The following is a 16984-nucleotide window of genomic DNA, read 5'->3' on the forward strand; positions in this document are numbered from 1 at the left end:
AGATGTCCAGCTTTGTGGACTGATGTGTCAAGGGTAACAGGAAAACTAGTCCCCTGCGTCCCCTCAAACCAGCTCCTCGGCGAGGCAGCACAGCAGGGCTGTGTTAGCATCCTCCTGAGAGCAGTTATGGGGAGCCTTTTCCAGACAGATGTGCTCTGGGTGTCAAACAGCCTGTGAGGGCCTTGGGGATGACGGACCCCGTGCCAAGAAGAGGGAGCCAAGTGGCAAGGACCTCGATGTTGACTGCAGTGTGGGAGAACTGGGACAGAGTGCCCTGCTTCTGGCTTTCACCTGGAGGAGTTATTGGAGCAGGGTTGTTGAACCAGAGCCCAAAAGTGGTCAGGACAGGCAAACCTTGGTTTTTAGAGGTGCCTTTTTCTGACTGACTTATGGGAGCAGGGGACGTGGGTTGGGAATGCTTCCCCAGTGGTGATATGGGATCTGCACTGCTGACTGAATAGGGACTTTGGAGCAGTGAGTGACTTGTTACCAATCCCCTTTTCAGGAGAAGGAGAAGAAATATATGCTACCGGTGGATAACCTGAAACTGCGAGATGTTGAGAAAGGCTTCATGTCCAGCAAACACATCTTTGCTCTCTTCAACACTGAACAGAGGTGCGCTAATGTCTCCAAACACACCAAGCTGTTGAAGCTAGAGATAAGATTTTTATAAAATTAGATGGCAAGGAGTCCAAGGAGGATGCGCATATCCTTTAAGGATGATCAGTAGGAGGAAATGTTGTTGAGAGAAGTCTGGCTTCATTCCTTCTGGTCTTACAGCTGTGTGCTGTTTTCTTTCTCCACCAAAGCATGCTCTGCAGTGTGATCCTAGTTTTCAGCTATTTGGTGTGGTTACCTGGGCCTGGCCATGACTGGAACACGTATTTAGAATCCAACTTTTTTTTTTTTTCCCCTCAAGTGAATGAATAGGGAAAGCCATAGGAGACAGGGGACTTGGGTTGGTTGGAGAAGGCCAGCAGTAAGTAGAACTAAAAGGGGAATCTCTTTCAGGCCCCATCAAATCAGTATTTTCAGGACAGGGCTGGAGTCTTGAGGGGAAACTGAACAGCAGTAGTCAGACTTGCTCATGAAAAACTCATTTCCTTTCCCCTCTGTAGGGCCACCATGAAGATGCTAGGAAGGGACTAAAAGTGTATCTACCTTAAGATAACAGGAGGATACACTGGTCATTTAACATCTTTGTCAAATATGGGCAAATGCCTGTTTTGCTATGGAGAAGGGTAAAGTGTTTTGTCTTCCAGGAATGTTTACAAGGACTACCGGCAGCTGGAGCTGGCCTGTGAGACCCAGGAGGAGGTGGATAGCTGGAAGGCTTCCTTCCTTCGTGCAGGAGTCTACCCGGAGCGTGTTGGGGTAAGTTACAATCATAGCAACGGGATGGGAAGGAACAGAGCATGTGTCTCGGGAAGGATAACTGACCTGCATCCTCTTGAGTTTAAAAATAAGCCTGTGAAGGTTTTGTCTCTTTCCTGGACTGGGGATATTCTGGAACAAATCTAAACTTTTGGTATGTGCTGGTGCTTCCTTTGAGGAAATTTGGGATAATACAACTGGCAACTTCAAAGGGGAGAGAAAGTAGGCAAAGACTGCCTTGATGAACCCTTCCAGCTCTCTTGTTCTGTTGGCAATAAAACTCAAAGGTTTACTGGGGAGGGCGGACATGTCCCGGCATAAGGAATGTATTTAACTACCTCACTACTAGGTGGTTTGTGTCTGCTGAGCAAAGGCACCATTCCTTCTCAGTACTGGTGCTGTACAGCCAGGTTAGGAGTCTCTCAATTTTTTCAGCAGTTATTTTCCTGTTCTTTTTCCCCTCCCAATCAGGAAGGGTTTTTCTGTGATTTTTTTTTTATGGCTTTTTAAATATCTCAATGTACTACTTTAGCAAGACTTCTGATCTCTTCCCATAGCCTTTTCCCACAACTCTTTTACTGTCAGCATTCTGCTCTGCTTTGAGTGTCTTCTAGAGAAGTGTGGTATGTTCCTGTTCAAAGCTTTCCTGTCCCTCTGTGTGAGGGGAAGCTTCTGTAAATAGTTTCCCCGTTAGAAAAGCAATAATTGCTTATCTGCTTGTTTTTTGTTGCTTCCAATAGACCTTTTGCATTCATCTTTCCTGTTAAACTTGAAGGAGTTTTTTTTGTCTTAATTCATTTCCTGACAAACTGATGCAAGATTAAAAAACATAAATTGGGAATTAGGGACATTGGTCCTTATCAGTGACATAACTTCAAATGGGCTTTGGACCAGACTGAGCACTGTAAATGAATGCTCCTAAAGGACACATGCCACCTATTGGTGAGGAAACAGAGTGGTTTGATATAGGAACAGGGTGATCTCTGGTTTATGACCATCTCAATTCCCTATGTAAGAAGTAACAAATAGCCTTTGTAGGTAAGTAACTTGCCCTTTGTTGCTAATAATGTAATTTCATTTGCAAAGGTTCCCGTCCTGATTTTCAGTTTAGGTAAACAGTTCATTTGTTTGTGTTCCAGGGTAATGTAGGTACCTATATGTTTTTGGTGGGTATGATCGTCTCTGTTCAGTGCTATAAAGAAGTTCTTCTCCAAACTCTGAGACCAACTAAAGTTCTTTTTTTATTTTTGTCCCTTTTTGTTTTAATTTTTTTTACGTGTGCTCAAACTGGCCTGCCAGGACAAGGACAAAGTAAGTCTCATCCTCTCTGCCTGTGTTGTCCCCTGGGGCTCTCACCAGATAGTTCTCTTTTGTTTTTTCCTTTTGTCACCATTTCCTGAGAGGCATTTGCTTCTTCTCCCTCTTTGTACCTTCTGTTGGACTGCTGCCGTTTGTTTCTGTTCTTGATTTGAGTTTTCCTTTTTTCTCTTTTTATTTCTCCCTTTTTATATGATTCCTGAATCTCACTGAAAACTTGTTTTTGGTTTTGTTTTTTTGATCCTCATTTTTTGAGTCGTCCTGTTTGACTTCCACTTCCTTTACCTTATGTTTCTCAGATTGCGAGGCCTTCTATTCCTTTGAGAGTATGCAAGATCCTCCCAGGAAAAGCTCAAATGGAGAAAAGAATTTGCCCTTTCTTGTCTATTTTGTTCCTCAAAATAAAGGATGATAGTGCAGTCTCCTATGCTGCTGCAAGTCCTTCAGACTAGAGCTGTTTAAATGAGAGGGTTTTTTATAAATTCGGGGGGGGGGGGGGTTGGTTTTTTTTTTTTTTTTTTTTTTTTTGAATAGCGCATTGAGAAACACAGGAAAGACTTTCATGCTTTATCTGCTTTGAAATTGTTCCCAAATGGATGAACTTTGGAGATTGTTTGCTGTCAAACAGCACACACCAGGTTTTGCATTACAGAAAGTTAAATGATACATTTCAGGCAAAAGTGAAAAGATTCTTCTGCTTAGTATGGAGGAAAACTTGCATGCAATTTTAAGATGCAGGATTTGCAGTTAGGTGATCTGGAGGATTTTTTTAGGTTATTCCACCAACCTGCAGTCTGACTGAGCCGTTATTTTATCTCTCTGTATCTGTTTCCTCATTTGTGTAATGAGGATAAAGATGCAGCGTGTCAGCCCTTGAGGCTTAATTTATGGTGAGTGATTATCAAATCTAAACTGAATTTGGGCATGGAAAGCTGCTCAAATGAAGAAGCTTTCAAGAAACTATAACATTATAAGTAAAAATATAGCTTTGAATATTCTCTAGAGCCAGTGCCTATGAATATTAGTCAGGAATCCTGATTGCCATTCACCTTTGTGTAGTAACTTCCTCTGAAGAGCAGCTTCACTGTTAGTGTCCCTTGGATCTGACCTGGAGAAGTTTATAAAAGCTGAGCTGTGCCCTGGCAATCACAGCTCAAAATGCAAGTCTAAATGTTTTGTTTGTAGCATGTACTTCCTGCATGTTTCCTTACCTTCTTCACTTAGCTGTATCACAAAATACTAATTTTATATTGCACTGAAGAACTGACCTGTTTCTCCCTTTCCTCGCAGGCCAGTGAAACAGAAGAGAATGGATCAGACAATTTCATGCATTCCATGGACCCTCAGCTAGAGAGACAAGTGGAAACTATCAGGAACTTGGTGGATTCCTACATGGCAATTGTCAACAAAACCATCAGAGACCTCATGCCGAAGACGATCATGCACCTCATGATAAACAATGTACTTATCGCACTGTGGAGATGGGGGAGACTTGGAGAAGGGGAAAAGTAGAGAGGGGAAGAAAGAATGAAGAAAAACTACAGGCAGCTTGAAAGGAGGAGGTGGAGATAAAATGGAGGTTTTCGGGGGGGGGAAAAGGGTGGAAACTAACTCCCTCTTCATGCTCCTTTACAGACCAAGGACTTTATCCATTCGGAGCTGCTGGCAAACCTGTACTCCTGTGGTGACCAAAACACGCTGATGGAGGAATCGGCAGAGCAGGCTCAGCGGCGTGATGAAATGCTGCGCATGTACCATGCCCTGAAAGAGGCCCTCAACATCATCGGGGACATCAACACCAGCACTATCAGCACCCCAATGCCCCCACCGGTGGACGACTCTTGGCTGCAGGTGCAGAGCGTACCATCTGGACGCAGGTACCAGAGGCTCAGGGGGAGAGCCCCACAGACCTGCCTGATGCCTCTTTAGTGGCTAGCTGGGGCCTCCTACTGGGACAGGGAGTCCTTCTCCTCCCCTCGTCTCCCTGAGGTTGAAGAGTGCTTGGAGTTTGCATTGGGAGGCTTCTAGACCTTGAAAGCTATGTAAGATTACTACAGTTTTACGGATGTTGAGACTGCTAGACCTTTAGATTAGGTGGGGCCTGAAGTAGCTTTGAAAGCAAGCTGGAGCCTAGTGTGGGCTTTGAAAAGCCAAAGGGAGGTGTGTGAAGTGACAGAAGACTAAAGAAGGAACAGTGAAGGCAGCATATGGGGACCTGATGGTGGCACATTGTTGGCCTGTTGTTGCAGTTGAACTTTCTCTTTGTTTGTTTGTTAGGTCTCCTACATCCAGCCCCACGCCACAGAGGAGAGCTCCCGCTGTTCCACCCGCCAGACCTGGGTCCCGAGGCCCAGCTCCTGGGCCACCTCCTGCTGGTGGGTCCACGCTGGGTGGTGCCCCCCCTGTGCCCTCCAGGCCAGGTGCCTCTCCTGATCCCTTTGGGCCCCCACCTCAGGTTCCTTCTCGGCCAAACCGTGCTCCTCCTGGTGTTCCCAGGTAAGTCCTGAGGGGCTGCTCTGCAGAGAGGTGGAATATGTCCAATTTTGGGGTAGCCACTTTGTCAGTACTTCACCTGCCTGGGTCGTAGGATGGGAGTAGAAGGCTTGGTGTGGATAAAGTCTTTGGCTGTTGGAATTTGTTAAAATAGGCCAGAGCATTGCTGTCCACTGAGGTTTCATTGTATAGGTGAGGTGATGCAGAGGCAGCTCTCAGGAGTAGAGAGGCGACCTCTTCTTTGCACAAACCTCCACCCAAAAGTTGGGGGAAGAGGACTTTGTACCTGACAGATGTATTAAAGCAATCATATCAACACCTCTGCTCACAAGTAGGAGATAAATCACCAGAAAACCACAGGACTGGAGTGAGCATACACCTTTCAAGGCAGTTCCCCTCTGTGTAGGGAGTCCCAAAGTCTGAAGTTGCCCTTTTCTCCTGACACAGGCTGTTTCAAGGTGAGTTAGAGCGGGTTTCTTTTAGGATGTCTAGATGTTTTTTGGCTAGGAGAATATTGCAAGATTACTGGTGGGAGAAATGGAATTTTGCTCTCTCTGTGTAGACATGTTTATTGCTTCTGCAATCAACTCAAGCACATTTTCCAGCCTAGAGGTTCAAATGACTCAACTTTGCTTTCCCATTAGGAAATTTTAATCCCCTTCCTATTCAGTCACTGTGCAACTTTGCACATTTTCCTAAAGAGGAGTTAGGAAGCAATCTGTAACCAGGAATGTTTTCATGTTAGGTAGCTGGTCTCTCTATGAGGAAGAGAAAGTAATGGCAGAGTAAAGAATGAACATAACCAGAAACTCCCAAATGACATGCCTAAGGAAACGTTTCCCTTGTGGGAAAGAACTGCTCTCCAGTGGGTGCCAGTGGCACGTGTCTGATGAAGCTTTTCCCTTTTCTGTGAAAACACCCAGACTGCTGTGGCTGGTGTTGGTATACAGCAGAGCCTATTTGGTCTTCCCCCTGTGATGGTGCCTCAGCTTATACCAGGCACTGCCTGTTTGGAGAGGAAGTCTTCTCTGCCAGGCTGTATCCAGCCCAGAAGAGGATGAGTCCAAAGAGATTGTAGTTTTTGACTCTGGTGTGTGCAAATGGTTTTACTTTCTTGGTGCCTCTGCCCCAGTCTTCCCTCTGTGCCTTGATGCAGCTCCCACAATAACCTATCCATATTTGCCTCTGTTGCCCCAGAGACTGCAATCCTGCTGGCGGCACTTGTGGATGTCAGCATGCTTCTGCTGTGTATTTTTGACTCTTGCTTATTGTGACTCTGCTTTCCCATATACTGTTAATTTCTTTGTTTTTAGTATTTCTCACATGTCTTTCTGTCTCCATCTTTCCCCACTCACTCAATTTCATTTTTTTCACTCATGAAAAATATTCTATATACCTGGTTGTCATGATAGAATTTCCCAAGTGGGCTGAGCTGAATTGGCCTTTTTTGAAGAAGTCTGTAATAGTCTACCTTAATGGCTCTTCTGGTTGATCCCCTTTTTCATGGAATAGAAAGGTTTAGAGGAAGGATGGGAACCACAGTGGAGTAGAGGAAGGAAATATTTCATAGTTAAATGAACAGTCCCTTCCTTTAGAAGGAGAGATGGTAGGCTGGATTGCATGCTGCTGATTGCCTTGATCTGGAGCTGAGGAAGTAATTCCAGAAGCTGTGAAGTGAAGTTTCCATGCTTGTTCTCTGATTCCCCTCTTTGATTCTTCCAGTTGTTCATAGACTCCTCCGGATCCTGATATGCGTCATTTGAGTTCACTGATGAACAGAGAAATGCCAAAGACAAGGGACTCTTTCTCTTCTTCTCCTGTATATAGAATAAAAATGTTCCCTGCTAGCACTTGGACTTGGGTCCTTCTGCCATGGGTGAACAAATGCCATCTCCATTGTTGCTTTTTTTTAATACCCATCGCTTCCCTTGCTAACTGGACTACACTACTTTGCTTGAGTGTGAAATGGAGCTCTTGTAGGTAGTGCGAGTGGGCTTTGCTGTAGGAGTCGGTGCTATAAGATAGTGAACTACAAGTGCATGGTGGTGCTGGGTGTCCTGCATGTGTATGCATGTTGGTGTCAACATAGCAGTATGGTGTATGTTTGTGCCTCCAGTTTGTGCGAGTGTCTGATTTTATGTATGATGAACTGAAAGACAGAGTTGCTCGGCTGCTTTCTCATAAACATAATTGAATAGACGCGTATGCTTTCACATACAACCACCACGTGGTTCTTTCCTTTCGCAGGAAGGTTTTCCTGAGTATAACTAGGTAGAGCTATAACAGGTCTTGCCCCTACCCCCAGATGTAATGGTTTGTCAGTCTACTGCAGAAGTCCATATCACCAAATATATGTACCTTTGGGAGCTGACAGAAACAACATAAGGTCCTGCTTGTGCACAAGGACTGCATTCTGACTCTATACCTACTGGGGCTGTGCATGACGTTGCAGTCTGGGAAGGAAAACCTTATCCAGTCAACTTAATGGGAGAACAAACTATTATGGCAAATCAACATGGTTTATGTAGATGGATTTAAGCTTTTGTGAATTTGTTGATTTAGTGTTGTACACTAACTAAACACTATGCAGTTTCAGGAAAGTACATGTTAAATGATTCAGGATTGGTAAAGTGGGAATCTTTGAAACAGTTAGTGAGGAATCCTTCTCCAAGGAGGAAGTATCTGATGATGTTCCTTCAAGGTTAATAGTAATGCTCATGGTATTGCACACTCGCTAGGCATCTAAGTGAAAATCAAATCACTACCAAGGGGAAGGTAGCTGACGAAACAAAGGTTAGCAGAACAAGCCAAGACAGTACAGAAATAATATAAGCTGATCGGGACCACTTAAACTGTATTTAAAACCTGCTTTTCTGAATGAGTCAATCATATGAAGTGAAATATGTGAGGGGAAGAAGAGAAGGACAGTGGCAATTACTACAAAATATCTCAGCAAGCAGTTACTTTGGAAAGAGGTTCAAGAGTCAGAGCAAACGTGCAACTCATCATGGGCTGCCAGTGTGATGCTCTGGCGAAAAGGATCAATGTAAACTTTTCTATATTCAAGCAGGGAATGATGGTTCACATTACAAAGGTGATACTATAATGCTTTACCCACTTCTGTAGTCTACACTTTCTTGAAAGGATCCAGAGGAAAGTGATTCAGACAGTGAGATTTAGAGTTCTTTTTCCAAGGAAGGAAGGTCAGCAAGTGATTCAAAAAAATATTTTACCCCATGAAGATATACCTGCAGGCACTTATGGTCTCTTCACTTTAAAATAGTTTGACAAAAGCTAATAAGTGGAAAAAGCTTAGGCAAATTAAAGTGAGAAATAAGACAGTTTTAGTGAGAATGACTTAACCATTGGAGAAGCTTGCTGAAGGCTCTAGCAGGTTCTCCATCCTTTGATTATATCCAAGGAAGAAAAGACACAAGCGATCAGCATCACTACAAGGATAACGTCATGCAATTTTATGACTTGAGTTATTCAGGAGGTCAGAGTAGCTGATCTCTTGGTTTGTGGCCTCTAAAATATAAATCTTCTGCTGCCTCTTCCCTTCTTGAGTGGTACTGTAGGCTCAGGACAACATATTATCTCCCTCTTTCCTGAGCTGTTTGTTTCAACTCCCTAACATTTAATATGGTCAAAAGATGTGAATCCTCACTGCAAGAAAGTCAGCCCCCTCGCCCCCAGCCTCGGTGCCGAGACCGAGGCATCCTGCTGTTGGAGCAGGTGTGAACGTAATTGGGGTCTCTGCCAGCCTGGATGTGTGAGTGTGCGTGGCGTGTGTCCGGCCGCATGGCAGAGCGAGCGGCAGCCGGCGGGTGCGTGAATAGACGGTGGGCTTTGAACGGGGCCCTGCGTGCGATGCAGCGGGGCTGCGGATGCGTGCGAGGATGAGGCTGTGAATGCGCAGGCGTGCGAGAGTGCGGCGCAGCTGAGTGCGGCCCTACCCAGCGGTGCACGCTCGTGCCGGGTCTGGGGCGGGGGGGAGCGCGTGTGGCTCTGTCTGTGCAAGCGCACGCCTGTCTCTGTTCCGCCTTCCCGACAGTCTGCGTGGCCTCTGCCTTGAACTGTCTGAACTGCCATGTTGATTTCGTGTTGTCTTTCAGAATCACTATCAGTGACCCCTGAGGACTGGCGGCCACGGTACGTTCTGCACTCTCCCCGCAATGCATGAGTCAGTGTGTCCCCATCCTCCATCACTCTTGCTCTGCAGCTCGCCTCTGCTGCCTAGCTCCTGTACTAGTAACAGAGTCCCTTGTCCAAAGAACCACCTCTGCCAGGATCTCGTAAAGGGAGGAGTCTTGAACAGAAAAGCTGGCTGATCAGAGACAGCAGCTGCTGGAGCTGCGGGGAGCTGGAAGAGCCTCAGTCGCTGACTTAAGGTCATTAGAGGAACCTTCCTCTGCCTGCAGGTAGAGGAGTGGGGATGGGGGAGAGAGTTCTGGGACAAGGTCTGACCAGTGCGCATCTTTCATTTGGATTTGGCTCAAATCCACGCTGACTAGGAGATGGACTGAATGAACTTGGTTTTGGTCTGGTTTCCATCTGTCAGCTCAGTTAGTCTTGAGACAAAGAGCTGGGGAGCTGTTAGTTCAGACTCCTCTTCTTATATTCCAGCATCTGCCTGGAGAAGTGCTCCCCTCCTTGCTGTGTCCCTGGTGCTCGTGGAAGATAGGATTTTGGGTCATTAATATCAGGACTTCAGTGTCCGAGTACAGAGTGACTCTGCTCTGGCACTGGATGTTCTCTGTTATCCTGGTTTCCCATCCTTGCAGTTAGAAGCAAACTTCCTTTGCTCGTTCTCCTCTTGGTCCTTCTTCTCAATTTCTCTTCAGCTTCCATTCAGACCCCCTCCCTCCTCAGCCTCCTGCCCCTGGCGAGGAAGCGGTTAGTGACCCGTAGCCCCCAGCCCCCCTGCCCTGGGCTCCTGCCTGTTTCCCTTTCCTGTCTCGCCCTGCATTTTGCACCGTTGCACTTGCTGAGCGACGTAGCGAGGTATCGGGGCAGGCTCCTGTGCGTTGTGCTGGCCCAGTATTCAAGGACCAACTCTTGTGTCCTGTTAACAGCAAGGGGGAAGAGGATGGGGGTGTGAAGAGGGAGGTCTGGCAGATTCTCCTGAGCCCTTCTCCTGGGGACTTCCAGCCCTTACTGACAAAGGGGGGGAGCGAGAGCAGCGCGGGATGGTTGTGGGCAGGTTTCGGGCCAGCTCTCCCTGCCTGCATGGATGCTGGTTCTCCACGTGACGGGTCTGGCCCGGAGCAGTGGAGCAACCGCAGCTCCTGTGGCTGCTGCTGGTGACGGCTGGCAGAGCCGAGGGAGCGTGTGCTGAGGTCAGGACCTGCACAGGAATAGCACAGGTTCAACCCCCCGTGTCAGGCCAGGGCTTTGCAGCTACCAGCGAGCCTGCCAGGTCGCAGCTAGCCCCTCTCCTATGGCAAGTGGTGACTGTGTTACTGCTGCATGTAACTGCTGTTAAAGCTGAGAGGCGCCACGTTGCATCAGCCCAATGCAGTGATTGTTCAGTGATTGACGTGTTGTTTGGGGACGTCATCTGTCAGCCCTCCTCGCTGATGGCATACTGCAGAGGTGTTGGAGCAATCGGAAATTTCCTCCAATCCTCTGCCTGCTGCAGACATCCCTGGCAGCCCTGGAAACATGCATCTTGGTGAGAAACCTCAGAAAAGAGGTTTGCTGTTGTCCATACCTTGTTCTGGGACTCGCTGTTACGGGGCATTCTCTGCTCTTAATCTGGCATAAAGAGCACCAAGGAAATAAAAATAATATAAGTCATAATAATAAACTTCTGACAGCAGACTTCTGCAGCTCAAGGGAATAAATTTAGTGTGTCGCAGTCTTGGTTAAGTCCTCATCAGCAGAAGTTATGATTACCCCATTGCTTCCTAGAAATGACCGGGTCAATGTTCTAGTTTGGGTATGGTTTGAACAGCATTTTGTTCCTTGTTGTCCTCACCCAGAGTTAAGTGACTTGATGAGGGCTTGGCTAGCAACATAGTAAGGCAGACTGAAACAGTACATCGGGGTAAATGTTGCCTGTTTGAGAGACAACCTCTTCATCCCTTTTTGTGCTTGGGAAACAGTTCTCAGCCTCCGGTAACCTTTCTAGCCAGATCCTCCAAAGGGCTCAAGAAATCCTCTGAAAAATCTGAGCAGAGAGAAAAATCTGTAACTTTAAAAACTGACAACCCCTGCCCCCAAATCCCTGAGTGATGAGAGGAACAAGAATATCTGTGCAAAGCCATCATAGTGCATTACAAAAATGCAGGCTATCTATCTGGAAATGATTTGTGCTTTTCTTTCAGCCCTAATTTATTTTGGTAGGGTCAAGTGGCCCCTCTTGCCAGAACATATGTAGTCCGGTGACTTCAAGCATCCTTTTCATTTGAATCTAGAGAGACTGTCAGGGCAACCTGTCCAAACTCCTGAAATGCAAAAAGCCCTTTCAGCTTCTTGAAAAACACTTTCCAACACACATGACAATGCAGCAGCGTCTCACTAAAGGTCAAACCCATATACTGCTGAAGCTTGTAGGATTTTTTCCAGTGACGGTAGCAGTTGTTAGATGGCTACTTGGCTGCTGCTACACCATGAGCACCCTTGAGAGATAATGCATGGATCCCACATGTGTCATGAAGCTCAAGGTCAGACTCCCCAGGCCATAACATCTTGTTGCAAGTTTTCCTTCTGGGTGATAGTTACTTCAATATCCTTCCAAGATAGTTGTAACTTTCAGGTTAACTTAATTCCATCATTATTTGCTTGACTGGAACAGTAATTTGTGAATGACGTGCTGACAATGGGGTTTTGCAGTTCCCACTACACTTGCACTTACAGTCAAGGAAAAAATGTTTGAAAGTGTTTTACTTTCTGAAGCTTTTTTAATGTGTCCTTATACAAGGCAAGGAACAAATAGTTGCGATTGTTTTGGTTGAGATCCGGGGCTTAATAGATACAGAGCAATAAATTCTGCTGAGGTCTCATAAGCAGGACTGTAGAGTTTCTCTCTAGAGCTGTTCCTTTGCTGAGATGAGGAAGCTTGCACCAGTTCATAGGAATATAGCTCCTCTGGTACCCACAGCATTGCAGACTTGCTGTCAGTGTGAAACAAGACTTCTCCACTTTTAGAAGATGCACTAGTGCAAATACCCTCCTCTTTCCCTCTGTTTCCCCCTACCCATCCTCACTCCTGGGAAAAAAATCTTACACTGGTTGTGTAATCAACAGTAGTCAGTTGTTTCTCTGTAATCTAAGTTAGCATAAGACTTGCCAGTGTGGAATTGTCGAGGCCTTAATTCTGTACCTCTGGATTCTGTTTGATCAGTACCAATTCTTCCTCTCCGTTTGGTCCGCATCCTGCTTTGTTTGCTCTTTGCACTTCAGGCAGTTTGGACTCTGAAACTACTCTGGCTTTGTGCTGAGCAATTTAATTTGTCTCTTATGATACACTACCTTGATGCTGTTTACGTTGCAGACACTGCAGGAAGCATACTCTTAAAGGAAAAAGGTAGATTGGGCTTGCTGACTTCCAGAACACTCTTGGATTATGTGTAGACTCCCTTAAAGCTTGTACTCTGAGTCTGAAGTGGTCTTTCAAGTAATGAGTTGAGAGAGGGCAGTGGGGTGTTTGTCCTTGTTTTTTTCCAGGTTTTTGTTTCCTGCCAGTCCCTTGCAGGAAGAGATCCTGGAACACTTAAATGTTTGCCTTTTGCATGGATTAAATTGCTGCCCACTTACCTAGCTAAAACACTAGCAAGAGAGCTGAAATGCAACTGAATTGCAATGGCCAAAGTCCTCTTAAAGTCAGTGGAAGCTGCATTTGCTGGGCCCCAGAACTAGAGAGCTGAAAGCAGCAAGTTTGACCCTAATATGAAAGATCAGTATCAGTATTGGAACAGGCAATCTAAGGCTTGCAGAAAGCAGGTGCTCCTCCAAACCAGCCAGGAACCTCTGACAGCGCCTCTCAGAGGACCCCATCCATGCTGTGTGACTGTCATGTGCTTGATACAGGAGCTCACTGTTGTCCATGCTTCTCAACTCTCATTCCAGAGCCAGTTCAGTCACTGGCAATAAATCTCTGATTTCCAAATTTGCAGAGGGAAAGCAAAACTAGCTGTGCAGCGGATTCCTTTACTGGTGATCCATGCTGGGCAGAAATTTCAATGTGAGGCCTGATTTAAGCTGTGAGTCTCCCCTGTGGAGCAGCACTGCTGGGGTAGGTCTGTGCCCCCAGCTGGTTTTTTTCTCTTGCTGGCGCGGGTGAGGTGGAGAAGCATGCGTGATTGTGACTGCGATTGCTGTGCTAACCACAGTGTGTGTTCTCTTGTTTTTGTTTTCTGCTTTTTCACAGCAGAAGGGGCCCTGCCTCACCTACTCGACCTACCATAATCCGACCGGCTGAACCGTCCCTCTTAGATTTATAACTCGAGGCTGTAGACAGCTGGCGACGAATGCCGTGCTGGCGGCTTCCCCATTCCACCCTCCCTTCCACAGCCACAGTCACTCCTCTCATCCATCCCACATCTCTGCCTCCCACCGCCCCTTCCCGGTGTGTCGTAAAGCTCTAGCCTAGTGATCGAGCTCTTCGTCTTCACTCGTGCGTCCTGTATTGCTTTGTGAGTGTAGAGTAGCCTTCATTCAGTGGCATGGATCCCTGAAGTGCACAGGCTCCTTCGAGAGATCAGCTGCAGGGACGTCCTTAAGTCCAAGTGGCGGCTGCCCATCCAGTTGTTTCATCTGCCTGGTCTAGCCTGGATAAGTGTCCTGCCTGCATCCGTTAGCTGTAGCACCTAGGACTGATCTGTAGCTCCGTAGCTATTTTCTTTTCTTGTAGTTAAGAAGACAAAAGCGTGACATAAAAGAAAAAAATAATACTGTCGAAACGTGTGACGCTGTTAGGAACAGATTAAATGTCCTGTGTATTAGGTGACCTCTAAGGTGCAAAAACTCATGTTGGGAACAGTGCAATCAACTTTATCTCAAAGCAAGGCAGGGAGATCGAGAAGGGGGGAACTCGATGGATCGGCATAGTCCTGCTAGAGTGAAGTCCGAGATAGCGCACACACACCTCAGTGCAGGGAGCACGTGGACCTGCTCGCGCTCCGCTCTCCAGAATAGCTGAGGAAATGCTGCTGGCGAAGCGCTGGCTGCTGCCGGTGTTCGTCTTGCATCCTCTCTTGTGGCTGACTTTCCTGAACCCAGCAGGGAGAGGGTGATAGATATGCTGCTCCCCCCTTGCAAATGGACAACCAAATGTTTTCAGGGAGTTTGCTGTGTAATGTTTTGTTGAAAATATTTCTGCTTTGAAGAAGCACATCTTTCAGTGTTTTTTGGGTACCGTGGTGACTTTCGTAGCCTTTTCTTCTTGCATGTGGATGGTACGTGTTTGGGGAAACTTGTAACTGTTGTTGATCACAACTCATCTTCTTAAGGTTTGTTTTTTACTTTTTATGTTACATGTATTAAAAAAAAATAATAATTAAAAATCTATCAACCCTGTACATTTCAGATGTCATGTCTCTACCACAGCTAAATGAGCCACCGATGTTACAAGCTTTCGAACGGGCCTGATGCAGTTTTAAGTTATCTTATTTCAGTGCTATTGCCTTTGACTTCTCTTCTGGATCCTCGATTGTTCTGATGCTGGTTTCTTTCTGTATTTTAACTATTGTTTTACTGCTTCTTCCCCTCTTCCTTCCCTTCCCCTTTTTTCTTTTTTCTTTTTTTGTCTTTGAATTCCAGCCGGCCGGGTAAGGCCAGTCCCTCCCGCCCGGAGAGTCCAAAACCACCATTTGACATGTAGGCCTGCTCCCTCTGAGACTCTCTGCCTGCCTCTTAGCTGTTCTGTCCTGGAGTGGTCTGACTCGAATCTCATACCTGGCTCGTTTTGTTTGTATTTTGTGACACACACACACATATCAGATGTGACTGTAGTGAAACTGTTTTTTTTTTTTTTTTTCCCAGCTGCTTAAAGGAGTTAAAACAAGTATATTGTAGTAATGAGAAACATATCTTTACTGTTATAAATATCTATAAATATATATATAAGATCAAAAATCTATATATGTCCAGGTGTTTAAAGCCATTTGTGCTTCCATGTGGATTTTAGGAAATACTTAAGTAGGGAAAGAATATCTATATACATACATATATATATATACACCCAAAAATTAACCAAATCCTGACGTTGAATTTTTGAGCTGATTGTTAAATTCTCTGCTGTGTGCAGTTGGGTTATTGTATTACCCCAGACTTGTGGGTGAACTGTCTCAGTGCTGGTAGTAGCTGTGATGCAGTTTGTGATCTACCTGTCACTCTTGTTTATTGAATGAAATAAACTATCATTTCTGTATAATGAAGGACTCTATGACTAGAATAAAACCATCTCTCTCTTGTTCTTTTTCTGGGTGGTTTTCAAACTGTGTTTAATTATAATAACCTAATCTTTTCATCCCATAGAGCTTAAAAAGATGCATGTGCATGCAGGTGTTATCACTAATAAGGGACTTAAAGCAGATCTGCATTGACCCTGGTGTCCAGGAGCTGTGATAGAGTGAAAAAGTTCATCAGCTGTTGACGTTAACTTTCTCCATTGTAAAGGAAAGTGCATGGAGGTGCTTCAGTGACTGGACGTACATAAGGTGGGAGTGTTGCATACCAGTTTGCTTGGCTCTTAACAGGGTATTTTGCACGGGCCTGTTGGTGGAACACAGCAAGCAGGCGTGGAGCTGGGGAGTTTCTCTGGCCAGCAGTATCTGTTGGGGCCATGTCTGAAATACAGGCTAAGCAGATGGTGTAAAACATGTGTGGCCAGCTTTTACTTAATACTTGCTTTTAATCTGAAGTGGCATTTATGTCCTGCAGTAAACTTTAGGGTAAACCTTATTACTGCTGTCTCCATGCCAAAGCAGCGCTATAGGTCTTAGGCCAGTTCTATTTCTTACACTGGCAGCAGCCATGTTTCGCCATAATCCCTGAGTTTAGCACTGTCATCCCAACGATTACAGTGGATTCCTTATGTCATGGTTGAACAGGGTTCAAGCACTTCTTGCTGTGAAAAAATCCAGGAGCCTTGGGCTTGCAGAGGTATTTTATATCGCTTGAGTACTGCTGACTGATGCAGCACTGAGTGCTGCTGGCCAGCTGGTTGTGTTACATGTGGAGTCTCCATATTACAATTTTAATAAGCTAAAAACCTCCTTGAACTTTCTATGCATAGCTGATACTGGTGTGGGTTGGGGGGCTAGAGTAGATGTCTAGTGATTCCTCCCTATGTGTGTTCCAGCTATTTCCATCCTTGCATGTTTTTCCAGGATGTAACTTCAGCTTCTGCACAACTGAGGCAATAACTGGTTACTGCTTGCCCTACACTGCCCTAGTCTTTCTCTCACTGGAACTGGCCCATCTATCCCTGGGATTGCGTATAGGGTTGCTTCTAAAGAACATGGTACCCTTTAAAGCTGAAACTACACATATTTCTTCAACTAAATGTTAGAGCCTTATTTTGAAAAACTAGAAGCCTCTGATCTGCTGGTTGCCAAAGGTTAGGGATGTTCTGATGAGAGCATCAGCTACCCTGAGTGGGCAAGATAAACTCCTACCCACTGATCTGCAACATGTTGTTTAACAAAATGTCCTGTCTCCATCTTCCTCTATTTGGAATGGTCTTAACAGCTGTTTCCTGTTTGCTTGGCACTTAGGGCTGTTAAGAAGCATTTTTCTATTTATTTTTTCTTCAAATCAGAGATGTTGGGGCAGTTCAGTTACTCCAGTGTAA

General features: G+C 45.6%; 1 protein-coding gene across 10 annotated transcripts in view; it reads left to right on the forward strand.

Moving 5' to 3' along the window:
• Positions 1-15609, forward strand: part of DNM1 (dynamin 1) — a 73641-nt gene extending 58032 nt beyond the window's left edge. The window contains exons 15-21 of one of the 10 annotated variants that reach the window (XM_067308889.1): positions 506-615; positions 1263-1374; positions 3982-4152; positions 4327-4568; positions 4969-5187; positions 9300-9336; positions 13562-13587. In XM_067308889.1, the coding sequence (XP_067164990.1) occupies positions 506-615; positions 1263-1374; positions 3982-4152; positions 4327-4568; positions 4969-5187; positions 9300-9321 (876 nt within the window). In that variant the 3' untranslated portion in view covers positions 9322-9336; positions 13562-13587. Of the gene's footprint in view, positions 1-505; positions 616-1262; positions 1375-3981; positions 4153-4326; positions 4569-4968; positions 5188-6906; positions 7060-9299; positions 9337-13558 lie in introns of those variants that run through there. The other 9 variants (XR_010886124.1, XR_010886125.1, XR_010886122.1 and 6 more) reach the window with 9 other exon arrangements.
• Positions 15610-16984: the final 1375 nt, after the last annotated feature.

Source organism: Apteryx mantelli, chromosome 21 (assembly GCF_036417845.1).
Source record: "Apteryx mantelli isolate bAptMan1 chromosome 21, bAptMan1.hap1, whole genome shotgun sequence".
Lineage (NCBI taxonomy): Eukaryota > Metazoa > Chordata > Aves > Apterygiformes > Apterygidae > Apteryx > Apteryx mantelli.